We start from the raw sequence: 18,324 nt of genomic DNA, 5'->3' as shown, positions 1-18,324 counted from the left end.
CAAGCTGAAATCTGTACTCCCAAATTAGGCGAATTGATATGGAAGATGGATTTTAATTTAATTTAATTTAATTTAATTTAATTTTATAAAATTTAATTTAATTTTTTTCTTTTGTGTGTGTCAACAAGAGTGTATTTCCACGCTCTCGGGAGAGACATCAGTGGCATCCTTTCCATCACTCTGGGGTTCCCCCCCTGAGTTTAACTGATGGCACCCTCACCTAAAAATGTCTGGGTCCGCTTCTGGTTGTGAACGTCCCAGCAAGACGTTTTTCTCGTCCAACAAAGATTCAAGAAATATATGATTTAAGGATTATACCGAGGCTTAAATAAATGAAAAGTAAAGACAGATCGTGAGTCTGAAACTATGGAGGAGGAGAAAAGAAAGCCCTTGTAAAGACTCCACCCTCAGCAGGAGACGCCTCCTCACACGCTTATACAAGGCTGTGAACAGTTTGCATTGTGACTCGCCAGAGGAATAACACTGAAACGCTATTACCAGCTCTTAAAACCACGCAATTACTTTGTGCAGCTCTTTTTTTAGTGATTGAGCCTCCACTCTGGTAAGTCACCTTTAGTTTGCAGCGTCATCTGAAAATGGAACTTTGTTGTGTGTAATTAAAAGCTTCTGGAGCTGTAATACTGCGACATGGCAATTAGAATACGAACAGCGTGTCGACGTCTATTCCTTCTTCAAATATACTTAACTAGTTTGCTTTTGTTTGGCTATGCCTGCATGTTGATTGACAGAAAAGGTAACAGACATCTGCGGCTCCATTTACCTTGAGGAATCGCTCGACTGCCTTTTAAAGTGGAATGACATTGTCTGTTTTTGTGACTAACTTGTATTCAAATGTACATTTTAGTAGAAAAAATTTTTTTTTCTACAATAAGCTTTACCATTGACTTAATAGCTCGTTTTTTAATTGAATTATGAAAGCTATCCACCATAACAAATGTACTTCTGTCTTGTTATATAAATTAAAAAATGGCTTGTTTTTTTCAACATATGCTGCTTCTCTTTTTGTAGTGAAAGATTTATATGAATTTATGTATGTCTACAGGTTCACTATCACTATTTTCTGGTAAGCTATATATTGAGCCTCTCATTGTTTTGTTTTTTTTCCATTTCTCCCAGGTCACTGAGAATGTTGAAAATTGCTCTGTTGGTTCTGCTGGCTGGCTATCAACAATGTGTTTCAGCCACCAGTGACTCTTTGGCTCCACCAGAGGTCTTGCAGCACAATGGCTCTCTGTATGCGGCCTGCAAAATGAGACCCAGCACCTTCCTGCCGGATGGCCTCCCCAAAGTGTACGGTCATGCTCTTTTCAAGCAGGACCAGCCTCAGGGGAAACTCAAAGTCCTGATCCGGTTTAGTGGTTTCCCCACAGACGGCAGCCCGGAGCCCAGAGCACTGCACATCCATCAGTTCGGAGACCTGAGCCGGGGTTGTGACTCCACCGGCGGCCACTACAACCCCCACGACGTGCATCACCCCAACCACCCTGGAGACTTTGGTAACTTTGTACCCGAACAGGGGAAAATCACCGCCATGATTGAGTCGGAGGCAACGCTGTTCGGGGGCCTGTCTGTGTTTGGAAGAGCAGTGGTGATCCATGAGAAGGTGGATGACTTGGGGCGCGGTGGAGACGCTGGAAGTCTTCTGCACGGAAATGCAGGCCGAAGGCTCGGCTGCTGCATTATTGGAATGTCGTCACCAAATCTCTGGAATACGCAGCACAAGCAACTCACAAGACGCCTGAGGACGAATTAGTCCTACAGCAGTGGCACATAATGGAGATCATAAAATATCTTTTATAAAATATCTTTTATCTTACGATGTTCTTCATGATATCCAAACTGTTTCAGCCACATCCCAGAATCATTCACGGCAGCTTATCAAGAGCTTTGAGTCTTCCCACTATGCTAAGAATGAAACCTAAAACAAAACTCTGTCTTAATGAGGTGTCCACAACATTCAAATGTTTCAACAAATTTGAGGTGGATTTCCAATAAATGTGGTTTATGTCAAAGTGACTTTAGTGATCATTCAACTTTTCTTCTAGTGGTTCTTTGTGATGTTGGTTATTTTTTTATTCAGTCCATCAGATTTATATTGGTCTAAATCCAATTTAGTTGTCATCGGTAATCCTGTGAACATGCCAACTCTGTCTGGACTTGCAAACACTTGTCGGTAGGCGTTGTTTTCTTGGAAGTTACAGAAAACACACTTTAAACTGAATTAAGCCTTGCCTTCAGAGCAGCACTAGATCAGTGTTGGTAATACACGTCACATTCTTATGCAATTGTATGGAAATATGCATTTTGATATTAAAAACCAAACTCTTAAACGTGTTTTTGCGCCAACAAAATAAGACAAAGTCCAAAAGAAAATACAATTATCTTTAATCAGTATTTTTCATGCAGCAGTTCATATAACTTTAATGATATAAATAGAATGATTTGTAGTTGGATTCAAACAATGTGTGGTAGAAAAACTATGCACAAAAGACAGGTGATATGTTATATACGTGTAGCTCTAAGAATTATAATTGCTTAAACATGTCTGTATCACATTTAAAGGAATAAACTGCTTCTGAGCTGAAACAAGTGACTGTAGTTTTGTATTTGTTTTTACAGAGATGTTGTGTACAGATGAAGAAAAATCAACATCTCTTGTCCATACCAGTGTTGCTATAGTTCATAAATTGACCCCAGTGTAACATGACGGCAGCACAAATGTATTATAACCTTTCCAGAATAAAAGACTGAGCACCTCCAGTCATATTAGACATGATGGTCCATGTCTGCTAGTTTTTCTGCCTGATTTTCCTTTTGCCAAATTGCAAATTCTTGTAGAAAGACAGAAGTGGAAGTGAATAAAGCAGCAATTAAATTCCAAAAAGACTGGAATGAGATGTTGAGCAATACACCACACACGAGGATCAAGTTTGACATGACTGTTTCTGAGGACCTGAAAGGAGACACTTCCCTGCTAATGGGAAAACTGAGGAACTCTTTAAGTCAAAAAAAAGTTTTAATTTCAGGCGCCACTCCAACCCTGGGAAAGGAATTTAAACTTTCTCTCATCTTTTAGCCCCGTGTGGGGGTATATGGCGCCGACTTTGATTTGCTTCTCCAGTGAAATGAAGTTCATTGACTTCAACATGCTTTCGAACTGCAAGGGCCACTTCAAACTGGATGGGTTTCATCCAAACATCACTAGATCCAGACTGTTCGGCACTAACATACGTCACACCCTCAGGATAATTGGCTGAAATGATAAGCATGACGACCGGTACCAAGGACATCAGGGCAAAGTGGAAGACAACGCATGACCCTGGAACATTACAACGTCTCGTATCAGAATTATGCAGATGAAACACAGCTCTACATATCAGTGTCAGTGAATGACCGCAGCTCTTTATACTTGCTGAGTAAGTGGATAAATGAAATGAATCAGTGGAAATCACCATATCACCATCTGAAAAATGGAGGCTGGATTATTGTAACAGTTTGTCAACAAGTCTCAGGAAGAAAAATCTGGATCTCATGCAGAACGCTGCAGCCAGAGTCCTCACCAACACTAAGAGGTTAGAGCACTTTACACCCGAGCTTCAATCTCTGTCCAATGAACAGATTTGACTTGTTTCAGTTCATTTATCCTAGTGAAGCTTTTAATATATTTTTTCTTTTCATGGTTTCCTAATCACTTTACTTTTAATTTCTGTTCCAAACGGTGCTGTATAAATAAACTTGTGTTACCTTACTTTCATAGTGTAAATGTTTAGTTTTAAAGGTGCGACAACACGGGACACTCCAGAGAGATGTTAACGCACAAATACTTGAATAATCTGCTTTAGATTTTTAATACCTTTAGTAGGAGTCATAGTTTTCTTTCGCTTAAAGGTTTTACATGTGCCGGACACACATTTTCAGAATAATCCTGAATATTACACTATTTCTAAAAAATAAATTAAATATGATCGCATTTGACATACATTTTAAAAATCAGTTTTCTATGGACTGGTAGTCTTCATGTCTCCTGATCTCGAACATTTGCTTGCTGGTTTGACCGGAGGAACTCCTGCTGTACTTCAGAAGCGCTGGGCGATACAGTGGAGGTTAAAACGATTCCCTCTGTTTCATCAGCTTCCTCCTCCTCAGTGCATCCATCTGACTCACCCTCGCCTGCCGCTGTTGGGTCCGAGTTCTCCGAGGGTCTCTGTGAGTGGCAGCGGTCTGACGCGTGGGTCGTTTCCAGATATGTCACTGTGGGAGACGAGTCACTCGGATGCTCGTCTGCTTTTGTGAAAGTACTACAATCTACGGTGACCTGTGAATGACCACTGTCTTCACATTCGTCACCGTCAGACACTTCTGCCCGAGAGCCAGCCGGCTCGTCCTCGGCCCACTGCTGTGAGAAGCTCTGGTGAGACGGCTCCTCAATAGTCGGGGACGGTTCCTGATCGTCGGACACAACCGGTGCTTCACTGTCTTTGCCCACTTCCGAGGAGCTCTGCAGCTCTGCTTGTACATTTTCACTCCCCGTGTCACCTGTAAGAACAGGAAAAATCCTTTAGGAAATGTAGTTTTACTGCAGTTTGTTACGGTATGAGATATGTCCACTGAAAACTCACAGTCTTGTCCAGAACCTTCGGAGGATTCAACCTGCCGAGTGTTCAAGATGATGGCATCTTTTCCTCCTGTTAATCACAAACCAACCAAAGTGTGAACTTGTGTCAGCAAAGTATCAACAATTTACGACTTCCAACCGTTGGACAAGGCACAATAAAGTGGGATGACATCAGAATAAATTGGAAGATTAGGTTCAGAAATGTTATTGGAGACACATACTTCCATAAGTTCCCAGAGACACATTATAAGTCAGGCCTTCGGGGAACAAGAAGCAAAAAGGGCAGAGGAAGAAGAGAAACAATTATTGTAAACAGGAGAAAGAAAAGTGATATAAGTAAATAACACAAGAGTATATCAATGCACTTGTATCCACCTGGAAGGCTCCATAATCCAGACAACTCGAGTGTTTTTATTTTTGTCTCCAGCTCTGCCACCCGATTTCCGAGAATCCTAACAACAAACACAATACGATAGGAAATGGATTTCATTACAGGTGTGACTTTGTTCTCAAAGAAAAGGCAGAGGGGAAATTCTTTACATAATGAGCGTAAAGTGTCCTGTTAAGTACTTGTTGATTTGACGCTGGTGCTGAATCACCATGTTCTTCTCATGGATCGTCTCCAGCAGAGCCGTGGCCAAAGACTTGAGGTCGGTGATGGACTGAGGGGTCACCGGCAAACTGCAGCCGTTCTCCTCGGACAGCAACAGCTCCTTCACTGCATGGACAACGTCGATCATATTTCAAGTGAACAGCAGAGTCCACTCATTGTGAAATAACATAATTTAAAGGTCTCCGATAAAGTTTTACAACACTGGAATTTGATGGTTTGCAGACAAACATGTTTGGAACAAGCGAGCAGAGTTTGGAAGGAATGACCTCCTCTGACCTTGTTTAGCAGAAAGAACTCCGGTCAAAGCACTGCTGCTGGGTCTCCCACCAATCTTGGAGTTCTTCCTACATTCAAGAGCACTCTGAAAAGCAAATAGCAGCGGAGCAGATTTTGAGTAGAATGTCAGATCTTTATGAAGGAAGACCAAACTTAAAATTCACTTTTCAACAGAGGGAAACTGGAGCTACCTTGTATTTCACCAGGTTCGTTTTGAGTAAGTTCACTTCTTCTTGAAGCTGACCGAGACGCTCATGCAAGTACCTGCAAGATATTTCCTACTGTAATGCAAAACTTCAATCCAGTATTATTTGTAATTCAACGCATTTAAAGAATGGATGCTATAGAATTACTGTATGTACCAGCTGATCTATATCAAGTGATGGGAGCATTTTCTAGGGTCAACACCAGAGGACGGCTATTGTTCAAACAGATATTTAACAGGTGGTAAACGTGATATTTTAGAATGTATACAGATCAGTAAAGTTCAAAGTTTCTTTGAGAGAGCCACACACCTGTTCTCCATGCAGAGCGCATCGATGTCTAAGATCCTAATCTCGTCATTCCCCACAATGTGGTTCATTTCCACGTTGAGCCGATGAGCCTTCTGTTGGAAGACATCGCGCTCAGCTCGAACATCCTGAAGCTCGTCTGTGAGCGACTTCACAGTGTGCTCCAGCACTTCGATCTGCAGCAACACACACACACAAACACACAGAACCCAAAGACACACACACACACACACACACACACACACACACACACACACACACACACACACACACACACACACACACACACACACACACACACACACACACACACACACACACACACACACACACACACACACACACACACACACAAACACACACACACACACACACACACACACACACACGCCGCATCAGCAACTGAATGGAAATCTATCACAACTGTTACAGAAACAGTATTAAGCAAAAAAAATTAAAAATCTTCCTGTTACAGTTTCTCTTTCTTATCACAAGTAGTTGTATCACATTCTACATATGTCAAGTTGCGGTTTTGAGCTTGTTAAATAATCTAAAATGTGAAGTTTCTCTGGAAAAACATAGTGACTCTCTGAGGGGAACAAGTAAAGAAGAGTTGTTGTTTTTTTAGATCTTTAACAGGATTTCTTTCATGAAAATTACTGGAAAATAATTATCCTGGACAAAAACTGCTGAGCCGCTCATTATTTCTACAAACGTCCCCACTCCTCAGTGCCCCACCCCACACTTTTAAAAACCACTGACTGAAATTAAAGTGTATATATTCCCAGTCTTAATTATCATTAATATCATTATTACCATCAACCACGAGGGGATAAGCGATGAAGCCACGCTGCTCTAACTCTATCTCTCCTCACCTGCTCTCTCGATCTTTCCAGCTGTCTCACCAGATCTTCTCTTTCATGTGCGGGAAAGTGTCGCGCTCCGACCTCCTCGTCTCCCAGCCTCTGCTTGGTGATGGTCATTCGAAGGAGCTACAGCACAATTGGAAGTAAGAAACCTTCATCTTCAGTTTTCTGCATTCACTTTTGCTTAGAGTGTGATTCTGGTTTAGTTTCTCTCAATATCGCAGTGTTATTCTTCTAAATGAAGACCACTCACTCACATACCTGATATCTACACTAATGTTTACATGCTGAAGATATGCATTTGAGCTGTGTTCATGAATAAAGACACACACAAACAAAACCAAAAAATCATCGATGTATTGATACTGTGGTCGGCTTATGAATGCTTGACGTCGCACCTTGTTGTCGCCCTGAGCCTCTAAGAGTCGTTGTTTCAGCTCCTTCACCTCTTCAGAAAGGTGACCGTTTTTCTCTCTTGAGTCTCTTAGAAGTTGAGCCAAATTGACCTGAAAAAGACGTGAACACAGGGAACATTAGAGCCGAACGGTCAACTCAACACAGATCAACTCAACACAGGTATGAATATGTGTCAGTTTATTTCTGTGGGTGTGGTTCCTGTGAAGGACTGGCGTTTTTGTCTTAAGTCGGGGGTGTGAAGCTTATTCAAGTTCAGGGGCGACAAACAGACCGATTCAATTCTAAGTGGTCTATACGAGTAAAATGATTGTAACCTGGAATTGACAAGTACTCCAGATGTTTCTCTTTCCTTTTCGTAAAGAGGTATGAGCACATTATAAAAAGTCTACATTCAATTAACTATATTGAGCCATTTTTGGCCCACAGGCTGTAGGTCTGACATCCAGTGTGAGTATCAAAAAACCCTTCTTTTTTTTTTTTTTTATTAAAAAACTGAGTTGCATTGGAGGAGTGTTCATTAAACAGTGTGGTAAAAGAGATAAGATACTGTATCTGTGAATCCTCTTGTATTGGTACATCAGGCTGTGTTCAGTACAACTAATCAAAATAGCTATCATTGACACGTAACACAAACAGCCAGAGATAGCCTAGTTTAATTCAATGCCCTTGACACATTTTAGAATAAAACTAACCAGGACAGCCACTCATCACAAAGTTCATCAGAATTAAAGTCTACTCTTTTCCTAAGAAGCGAAGCACTGGACACAAGTTAAAGAAAGGTTCATTCTGGACTTACTTGATTCCTTTTCTCAGGAGGCAGTGAAGAATCTCCATCCTGTGAAATAGGAAAACAAAGGAAACTGTCATCGTCTCATACTCTGTCGTCGTCCTGCTTTTAATACCACTCTTCATATACACGCTCATTACTGTATTACTTACAATGAGTTCCCTGTACTTCTTCTTGAGTCCTTGGTGTCGTTCACGGAGCTGATTGGCCATCAGTTTGAACTGATCCCTCTCCTGCTGGCAGGTGTCCAGCTCTTTAGACAGAATCAGAAGGGCTTCTTTCTTGCTCTCCAACTTCCTCTTACAAACTACGAACTGCACGTAAGAACAAATGTTTTCATAAAATACAATATGATTCAACATAACAACCGATTCAGGAGTTAAATTGGTAATCCCTCCCAAATGAGGTTAATTGGTGACCCTAAATTGGCCGTAGGTGTGAAGTGAAGTGCGTGGTTGTCCGTCTCTGTGTGCTTGCCCTGTGATGGACTGGTGATCTGTCCAGGATGTATCCTGCCCTCGACCAGAGTAAACTGGGATTGGCTTCAGGGCCTTACGACCATGCACAGGATAAGCGATATAGAAGATGGATGGTTGGATGGATGGATGGATGGATGGATGGATGGATGGGACAAAACTGGAGTACCAGAAGGAAACACATGCACAGGGAGAACATGCAACATTGTCACTGAAAGGTCCAAAAGGATATTTTGAGTGTGAGCTCTAACCACTATCTGTACTATTTAAAATCCAAACGAATATCGTGATTACTGGGTTTGGGCTTTTTTTTCCCCCGTCTTGCTTGTGATACTTTTTTTTTACAAAAAACTAAAATACCTGTCTGACAGTATTATTAATTAGTAAACAAGAGACATTACAATGAATTGATTATAGCAGATCTCGAAAAACCGCCGGTGCTGGTTGCCGTTTGAAATGCATTCCAGTAACTTTATGAAACTGTGATTTCTTCAGGAATATGTAGACAAAAGAAAAAAAAGAAGCAAAAAAAACCCCCCAAACAAACACAAATGGAACGTACTTCCTGACGCTCAAGGGAAAAACAAGCCCAGATTTAATCCAGCAGGCTCATTTGAACTACGATTGATTTCGTCTGTCTGCTTGTCCAAGCAAGAAGCGTCATGGTGCATTTCAAAGCAAAAACAGTGAACTGTTTTCTGTTAGTTTTTTTTTATTACTATATTAATGTTGGGACAGTGTTCGTGCACATCATGAGTGGGGAGCCCACGCGCTCTGCGTCACTGCAGCGGCTCACCTCGCTCACGAGCCCCTGCCAGTCACTCTCGCTCCTCCGGGACGGCTCCATCGCTCTCCGTGCGACACAAAAGAAGGTTCACGACGAGTGAAGCTAAAGTTTCACATTCACGCCAGCGCCGTGCGGGCGTGGATTATAGAGCACTCACAGACATCGTCTTGCATCAACAAACCGGATTACACGATCGAGGAACAACAACTGCATCACTTCCGTCTTTGCTGACGTCAGAGGAACGTGACGGCGTATTTGGATACCCTCGTAAACCAAAGGCGACGTAAAATAAATAAATAATTGAACAAATTGATGTATATTTGTGTGGCGAAATGAGTTCAAATTACAATTATAAATTGTAGCTCGTCCATCAATTCAGGGGCTTTAGATAAAAGTGATGAAATCTGACTCTTAAAAAGTAAACTCCTGTATTAAAGTAATGCAAGGCAATTTTATTTACAAAGCGCCATTCAGACACGAAGCAATGGAATAAAGTAAATGCATCAAAACAAAGCGATTAAGAAAAACAATAAAAGGGGGGAAATTACTTAAAGCTATAATAAAATAAGGGTAATACAAAAAAATAAGAATCTATTGCTTATTGGAAAGCCAGAGCAAATAACAATGTTTTAAGGCTTCATTTATAAGAAGTGAGTGTGTCAGTAGTCCCAAAGGGGTCAGGGAGTTTGTTTCAAAGGTGAGGAGTGTAGGAACCAAGAGATGCTTCAATTTGTTTCTTCTGACTCTAAAACACTAAGTGAACCTCTTACTGAGGACCACAGAGGTCTGGTTGTTCCATATTCTACAAGTGAATCTGGGGTGTATTTAGGCCTAAGACCAAGTACGATATTAAAGTGGCTCCTGTGACACACAGACAGCCAGTGCAGAGATTGAAGCTCAGGTGTAATGTGCTCCACACTCTTTGTGTTGATGAGGATTCTATATGGCTGCAGCTGTCTGACACATTTTTTACTGAGACCTGTAGACACACCATGACAATAATCCAGCCTACTGAAAATAAATGCATGAAGAAGTTTCTCTGAATCTTATGTAAGCTGATTTTGTTATTGTCTTAATGTGGTTGTTAAATTTCAGGTCTGACTTTATAATTACGCACAGATTTCTGGCTTGATTTGAGCGCTGATTTAAACTTGCTGTCCTTTTCATTTTCTATGGATCTCAATGCACATTCACTATAGATTTTATTGTGAAAATAAAGAAAACATGAACCTCAGTATGTTTAGCTTGTGATTTAGGAAATAGGTTTTGCTTATCAATGTGTCAGCAGCCCAATTTCCCTTACATTTCATCCTAATTAATTGTTTTGTCATGTTTGCTCGTGAAGTGACTTAATTCCCTATGAAGTGGAGGCAATACGTAAACAAGGATTTAGGACATATCCCTTCCATCTCCTCCAGGGAAGTATTCCAGGGCCCACATTTTGATATTGCAGTGTGGAAAGCAAACAACACTCAAAGTGCTGCACTGCACCTAATTTACATCAACAAAATGGTTGTTTTTATCGCTATGGAGATATTATATTTCTTTTGACAAAAATATGTGATTCCCACAGTCAACTGGAAATTTCCTGTTTCATTTCGGATATCTATACATATTGTATTTAGAAGGGGCAATTATCTGTTTTACCAAAGAAGAGTCCAGTCCCACTGCATGAAACATGAGAAATGGGTTACTATTATCTGGAATTTCACATCCATCACTTATTTTACACTTGACCTTGTATTAACATTTCTGTAAGCAAATCAGCAGGGTTAATTGAACTGAGGTATTTCATTAAATATCTAAAAGCACACACAACTAAGTGTGTAAGTGTGAATTGTCACTACCCAAGTGAATACTGATTGAATACTTTCAACCTTTTAAAAAGCACACGTCAGTAAACTTGTAAATTGAACTCTTCAGAGTGTGATTAAACGATGTTTCAACATTTGAACGTTATAACCCCCTCAAGTTACATTTATTTATTGAAAAAATTATTTAAAAACATGAAACAGAGCAAAATAACAAGCGATTCATAATTTCTATGATTATACAACAACAAAATCAATTTTTGTCGTTAAACACAGTTGAGTCTCACTGTCCTTCTATATGAGGTATTGATTGCAAAAAAAAAAAAGCGCCCATCCATTTAAAAGTCAGAAGGGAGGTTTGTTTGAAAAGGGACACAGATTTTACCAACGTTAAAGAGCCAAATATAACAGCAGCGAATATCTCATCGTCTTTTTATGTGTTCACAATTCTGGAAGAAATGGAAGAAATGCAGAAGTAAACAAAGATAGTCAAATGAAGAGTATAAATCCAGATGTGAAGACACATGAGAAGGCTTCACCATGTCGCTCTGCATTCAAAGGCGATAATGGGAGATCATGAAGATGGCCTCCGGGTAACTGTAACAAAAACATTTTACTGTTCCAGTAGTACGCTTTACGAAAGAGCCATTCCGACGGGAAACTGTACGGGGCTGAGCTTCTTTTTTTTTTTTTTCTTACGTATCACAACCAAAACAAAACACTGTCTCGGAAGTCATTAATTGCTCTATCAATTTCAAGCCTGCTGTCTGAAGCACTTTCTCTTTGCTTTATGGCCACATTTCACCTCGCTGTAGATCTGCCAAGCGAGGATGTTGGAAAAAAAAGAGTCTTGATTACCATACAAGTACTTAACGTTTTTGTTTTTAATGCATTTCCACAAACTCATGTTAACACTGTCACTGTGTACATGGTAAATTGTTTATCAATGCTTTAATATGGTAGATTGGAAAAAAAAATACAGCGCAATCAGTACTAGTATACATCATCAAGAAGTACATTAGGCTCAATAGAAGGTCAATAAGGTGTTTTGTTGCATCAGCCAAATGACAAAAAACAAAATGTATTGATTATACATGGATGCAGTTTTTGACCTCCAAAGTAAATATATGGCTTTTTTGCATATAATTCCCTGTGGGAAACAATCTGTACAATAGATGAAAAATATCAAAATATCAATAAACAAAAGTAAACACATTACAAAATGTCTCAAGCCTTTTAAGTTTCATTACAGCACATGGTTGACCTTGTGATTGCTTTTCAGTCCCAACACATATTGTTACACGTTTTGCATAGGAATCAAGAGTAAATGATAAAATACCTTGCGTTGCTATTAACGAGGCACTCAGTAGCATAGCCGTACATTGGCTTGTTAGAAATGTGCAGTTAAACTCAAGCTCATATTATTCATCAAAGACATTCAGCTGCATTTTTGGTGAAAAGGGAATTCTCAGCTTAGCACTTTTAAATCATCAGTCAATCGCAACATATCTTCTGCTTTTATCAAACGACTTAACAGCATTTTTGGTTAAATGAGTGGATGTTAGAACCAGGCCAAGTCGATCCGAGCATCAATTTCAGCTACTTGCTACTTTTCTAAACTGATTTTACGATAACATACGTATTTCGGCACAATGTCCACTATACAAGCCACCTGGTCAGCTGGAGGGACATGTTTCAATTCTTTTTTCATTTTTCATAAATCTGACCTCTGTTGTTTTTTCAATCTCACTGCAATTGATTGACTATTTTCCAGGTAAATGGCCTTTAGAAAACATAATTTCTGTATTCAAACAATTATCAAACTCGTGCTCTGTGAGGGTAGATTATGCATCTCTCTTGGATTTCTTCTGTTGTTCAGACTCAATAAGACAACTTCTGAAACCTTTAGGGGTTCACTCTCAGGTGGCCTTTAACTTTTTGTTTTCCACTAAAGTCAAAGCAAATCATATACATCAAAGCCTACATGTAAGTGCAATGAAGAAGATCTTTCATGCACGTTCTCTGCCGGCTCTTAAGAGCATGTTGCATTATTCCTGGCGCTCTGTTGTCCAAGTCAATCTATTTTCCCACATTTTCAAAATGACAGTCTATTTTGTCGCCACCATTCCCCATACAGCGATCTTCCTGCTCGTGTATTCTGAATACCAATCCTACTGGCTTCATCACGAGAGTTTGATCTAACTCAAAATTCAATAAAGAGTATGTATTTATATACCGAGTCTCCTCTCATTTAATTGAATTTAAAGCTTTATATAACACTTAATAAATGTGTGAAGTGTCCATGTTACAGCCTGTGATGGACATTGCTAGTCTTGGTACTTCTTGTCCTGGCCATTGCTTGAGGTTAAATAAAAGCCGGTAATTTTTAAGAATACATCAGGTGTGCCTTCGAAATTAACTTCATGCGATTGCCTTTGATTGATCATCCTTTAATTTCAAGCTAGCTACTTGTAATCTAACATTAGTCATTCCACCATAGCTGCGAGTAATGCATATGATTTTCAGAGTTTGTCTCTATAAGGATAAAGGCATATTTAATTGCATCAGGAAGAAATACAATGAGTTGCGTACATACATCATATCGCAGTCAGCAGTCATTTTGTTTAGTTTTATAAGCTTAAATCTACAAATATATGCTCAAAAACTATAGATTTGCCCTTAAAGCTGGGAGCGAAGATAAAATTCCTTTGGTCATTGGCGAGCACAGCAAATGATCGCGGCGACTGCACATAGATGTCCTTGAATTTGTGAAACGTTTTCGTCTCCACATCCCAGAGGTAGATCTGTGTGAACGAGTAGTCGCTGCCAAGAGCCAGATAGTGTCTGTCAGAGAAGGTGAAAGGCTGCAGGATCATCGCTCCCCGAGAAGGAAGAACCTGAATCTCGGTGAACTGCTTATTGGTCCACTTGAGGACTTTGGAGTCACCGATGTAGCAGGTCATGGCCAGATACAACTCACCCTCCACCCGAAACGCTTTGACAGCCACCACGTCGTCCACGTTTGGGATTTCGCTGTGAACAACAAACTTCAGGGTGCTCTTGTTCCACAGGTAAACTACAGGTGGCTGAGAGCGACTTATCAAGATGAGGTAAGACTTCCCGTCCACCTCCACAAACTCAGCGTCTGTATCACGAAACCACTCGTGGAGGAACTGGTAGGAGGAGAAGCCAGTTTCATTGCGGCCTGGTTGGTCCGTCCACTTGTAGAGAGTGGAAATGCCTGCCTTGGAGCTGTCCACAATCACAAAATACCAGTCCTTTTCTATTTGAAAGACCTCTATGTCATTCGGTTTGGAAATGTTGAAGACCTCAATTGTTTGAAACTTGGTAAACTTGTTTTGTTGATCATCAAACTTGTAAATGTGGGAGCCACCAAAGAGCTGGGTGACTAATATCAGGACGTGGTTTTCAATCAGCACTGACTTGCATCCGACAACAGATTTCCCTGTGAATAAAAGTGGAAAATACTCACAAGTTATAATAGGTTAAAAAAAAAACATTAACAGCTTTTTAAAAATGTAGCTTACAGTTCCAACAGATTTTCTTTTGGTTATTTCCATTAAATTAGAATAGATCAACATCAGCAATGAATCACCACTTTTCAGTGTCAAATGTTTGTTTTCACCAAAGAAATACATCTTTAAGTAGAAAAACCTCAATACTTTTTTTTTTAAGAATATCTTAAAAGCCCCATTGGAACAGATAAACCTTTTGTTCAGACTACAAAGAACCTCCTTTCACTGTTTGAATAATCTTCGGATTTTAACTCTATTTTTGTCAACGACAGAGATTAAACAAATAGTTCTTATTTTCATGTAAGTTAAGTAGCATTGCAATAAATGAAAATCAATGACTAAAAGTTTGTAATTGTTTTTGAAGACAAATGGAGGTTCGCAGTGACGTTACATAAGAGATCAATACTGCAGGCGAAATAAATATTTATTCAGTTAATTACGAGGATATTGAGATCTTTCCATGGAGGTGAATGACTGTGTGACGCAATTAGCAATTAGAGATATTCAAATTCAAATCGAAGGTAAATAAAATGACTGAAGGTAGGAGTGGTCAAACCTGTGATGTTGTCAAACTTTCTGAAGTTCGTTTCGATGTGATCCCACTCCATGATGACACAGCTGTTGGTGTTTGGGGCAGCCAGAGCGATGTAGATGTCCTCTTTGAAGGAGAAGATGTCCGCCGACATGGACTGGATGGGAATGGACTGGTGACGCACAAAGTCTGTGGGAAGAAATCCAAGAAAAAAACCCACTGATCTGTTGATCTGATTCAAACATCATGCTTGGATTCTTAAAACCGTAAAAAGTCTCACACCTGTGAAGTCATGGAATCTGTTATATGTGACCTTGCTGCTCGGTATTCTCTGCACCCTCAGTTTTCTCACAAGTCTTCGGCGTGCCAAGGTCACCTATGACTCATAACGCGTTCCAGACATCCGTGGTAATAAATCCTAACAACCCAGCTCCACCACGAGGGTTTCATAGAAGTAGCTTTACAACTTGTGGATGGATTTAATGTCTTTAAATGAATATAACCTGTGGCCGTGGCCTCTTGTGTTTCTGTGTTTTGCATGGGCGTGTGTCTCCGTGCAGACATACATATTTGTGGATTATTTCAGTGGCAAATAATGTCAGCAGACCTTGGCTCTGTTTTTTTCAATGCACAATGGTCCACTGCAGTATCCTCTTCAATTATTCAGCAGTTTCATTGATCTCCCTTCTCCACTTTCCATTGATTTCTTTCAGAAAGTTAACATAATTTGAGCTGTACCTGGTACTATTCAGAAAGGTTGCATGTGTCCTTTTTACCTGTGGAAATGCATTCGCCTGGTGGAATAGGAAGGTCATTGAGCCGCTTGCCCTTCATGTCATTGGGGCCTGCACAGAAGACATCTGATACGGTGGCGTTTGTGTTTTTCAGCCACGTCATCAGCCACTTGTTCTCACAAATGCACTGGAAAGAGTTTCCGCGCAGATCTCTGTGGCATGACAGAGCAAATCACCAAGGAAAAGAAGGTAAGATGAAGAACAATGAAATATATACAGACTCTAAGATAGATAGATAGATAGATAGATAGATAGATAGATAGATAGATAGATAGATAGATAGATAGATAGATAGATAGATAGATAGATAGATAGATAGATAGAGGAAAACTCCCTTTCATGTCACTACATAAACAGCTTTTGGAAGACATCACACACACACACACACACACACACACACACACACACACACACACACACACACACACACACACACACACACACACACACACACACACACACACACACACACACACACACACACACACACACACACACACACACACACACACACACACACACACACACACACACACAGACTGCTGATACTGTAAGTGCTTACTCACAGTTCCAGCAAGGAGTCCAAGTCAGAAAAGAGATCCCTTGGCAGAAACCTCATCTTGTTATTTGCGAGCGAGCTAACATCAGCCACACAGGAACATACACCAAAAAAAGGAAACACAAATTTCTGTCTATTCAGTTTTTTTTCTCCGACTTGCAGCATCAGTATTTTACTGCAGGTATAAAACGTCGATGCTGAGAGCACAGCATATATTGTGTATATTGTGGGGATTCTGATTGGTGGAGAAGGACAGCAGACTTACAGATGTGTCAGAACTCTCAGGCCACGGAAGGCATTTTTGGTGATTGTCTCGATCTTGTTCCCTTCAATAAACCTGTTAGACAATAGTTGTTTACCATTGTGGAAAGCCAGCTACTGTCAGATAAATATACACGTGACTATTGAATAAATTAAATGGCAACAGTTCATGGTATATCTAACTGTTGTTTTAAAGGCACATAGACTTGCCTAAAGTTTCAAAGATGTTTCATCTTTCATCAGAAATGTTTCATCAGTTCTGTTGAGGTTATCTGGAAGTTTTAGTATTTGAACCATATTAATACTGGTATAATATTAGACTGGTTTAGAAAGTGAAAAGAAAACATTTCAATCCATTATCTTAAAGTGATTTCATACAGTTTTCCAGCTCTGAGGGAGGAGAGTTTCATCATTCCTCATGTTTTGTGATGTTTCTGCTGAATAACTCAACTGATTCAGTAACGATATTGACAGTGAGCTCCCAGACAAGTCAGTATGAGGTGATGTCGTCCTTCAGATGAGAGGGAATCATATTCAAAACTTAATTTAATCATGTTACCTGCTGAAGAAGACTTTAATATTTTCGTTCACGCATTGTTCTTTTGAATAAACTATACTCACAGATACTCCAGATGAGGCAGACCAGAAAAAGCATCATCTTTGATTGTGGTCAAAGAATTTGCATTTAGAAGCCTGTGAAAGAAATACAAACCTTAATAGTGCAATAAACAGAAACGTAAAACTCTACTTGTTTGTTTTTCTTTCTTCTTTTGACAACTGGCGTGGAAAAGTTTTTAATCCCTGAATTCAAGTACTCTTTGTGTGTGTTGTGCTGAGGAATCCATTAGTTGCGAACAATCAATGAAATGGCACTTACAGAAGCTGAAGAGAAGGCATGAGAGAAAACATCCCGTCTGTGATTTCTGCAATGGACCCGTTCACCATGCTTCTGTTGGGACGGACACATAAAGGACATGTCAGCGGTCTGTGGCGGCACTGTGGTAAAGCAGGCAGTAACAGTTACTTACAGAGAGCTGATCTCATTCGGTATAGTCCGGGGGAGCTGAGCGGTACCGACGCAGATGATGGTCTCCTTGGTGCAAGTGCATCCTGAAGGACATTTGAAATTCCTTTTACATTCAACTCCTGCATAAAAACACAGGAGAGCAACACTGAGCACGAGCCGCTGCTTCGCAGACATCATGTTGCCCCTCAGACATGGACGGTAATAGTAGGTGAGGGCGAGACGAGAGCTTGCAGAGGCGATATGAAAATGCAGCAGCAGGGTAGAGAAAGCCCTGACACAGGCTGATACGGCTGCAGCTGCGTCCCGGAAGGATGCATCGGCTCAGTATGAGGAGAAAAAAAAAGGGGGTGAAAAAAACCCTGCTCTCGTCAGTACAATGGTGATCTGTCATGGAGAAACACTCACATAATGTGCATGTATGCATTTTGTAATCA

General features: G+C 40.2%; 3 protein-coding genes across 4 annotated transcripts; 1 reads left to right on the top strand and 2 right to left on the bottom strand.

Moving 5' to 3' along the window:
- Positions 1 to 441: 441 nt before the first annotated feature.
- On the top strand, positions 442 to 3,768 carry LOC308109416 (extracellular superoxide dismutase [Cu-Zn]-like). Its single transcript, XM_080462956.1, has 2 exons — positions 442 to 562; positions 1,138 to 3,768. Exon 2 carries the CDS (start codon positions 1,148 to 1,150, stop codon positions 1,772 to 1,774), a length of 627 nt encoding a protein of 208 aa, XP_080319082.1. The 5' UTR covers positions 442 to 562; positions 1,138 to 1,147; the 3' UTR covers positions 1,775 to 3,768.
- On the bottom strand, positions 2,390 to 9,575 carry LOC308109415 (coiled-coil domain-containing protein 149-like). 2 transcript variants are annotated; one of them, XM_080462954.1, is made up of 13 exons: positions 9,380 to 9,575; positions 8,260 to 8,421; positions 8,117 to 8,155; positions 7,302 to 7,409; positions 6,913 to 7,029; positions 6,041 to 6,213; positions 5,717 to 5,789; positions 5,526 to 5,610; positions 5,207 to 5,354; positions 5,012 to 5,088; positions 4,858 to 4,893; positions 4,641 to 4,706; positions 2,390 to 4,557 (listed from the first exon to the last, which is right to left on the bottom strand). In XM_080462954.1, exons 1-13 carry the CDS (start codon positions 9,428 to 9,430, stop codon positions 4,037 to 4,039), a joined length of 1,656 nt encoding a protein of 551 aa, XP_080319080.1. In that variant the 5' UTR covers positions 9,431 to 9,575; the 3' UTR covers positions 2,390 to 4,036. The 2 variants fall into 2 exon arrangements, with proteins under 2 accessions (XP_080319080.1, XP_080319081.1); XM_080462955.1 differs by lacking the exon at positions 4,858 to 4,893.
- A 4,236-nt stretch (positions 9,576 to 13,811) lies between these two features.
- On the bottom strand, positions 13,812 to 18,067 carry LOC308109830 (leucine-rich repeat LGI family member 2-like; the record flags this gene model as incomplete). The annotated part of the gene is made up of 8 exons (XM_080463637.1): positions 13,812 to 14,647; positions 15,274 to 15,438; positions 16,026 to 16,195; positions 16,610 to 16,681; positions 16,868 to 16,939; positions 17,485 to 17,556; positions 17,741 to 17,812; positions 17,892 to 18,067. 8 exons carry the CDS (start codon positions 18,065 to 18,067, stop codon positions 13,812 to 13,814), a joined length of 1,635 nt encoding a protein of 544 aa, XP_080319763.1.
- Between the last annotated feature and the right edge of the window lie 257 nt (positions 18,068 to 18,324).

Source organism: Lipophrys pholis (assembly GCF_963383615.2).
Source record: "Lipophrys pholis genome assembly, chromosome: 5".
Lineage (NCBI taxonomy): Eukaryota > Metazoa > Chordata > Actinopteri > Blenniiformes > Blenniidae > Lipophrys > Lipophrys pholis.
The sequence above is the reverse complement of the archived record's forward strand: the minus strand, read 5'-3'. Positions and strand labels throughout refer to the sequence as shown.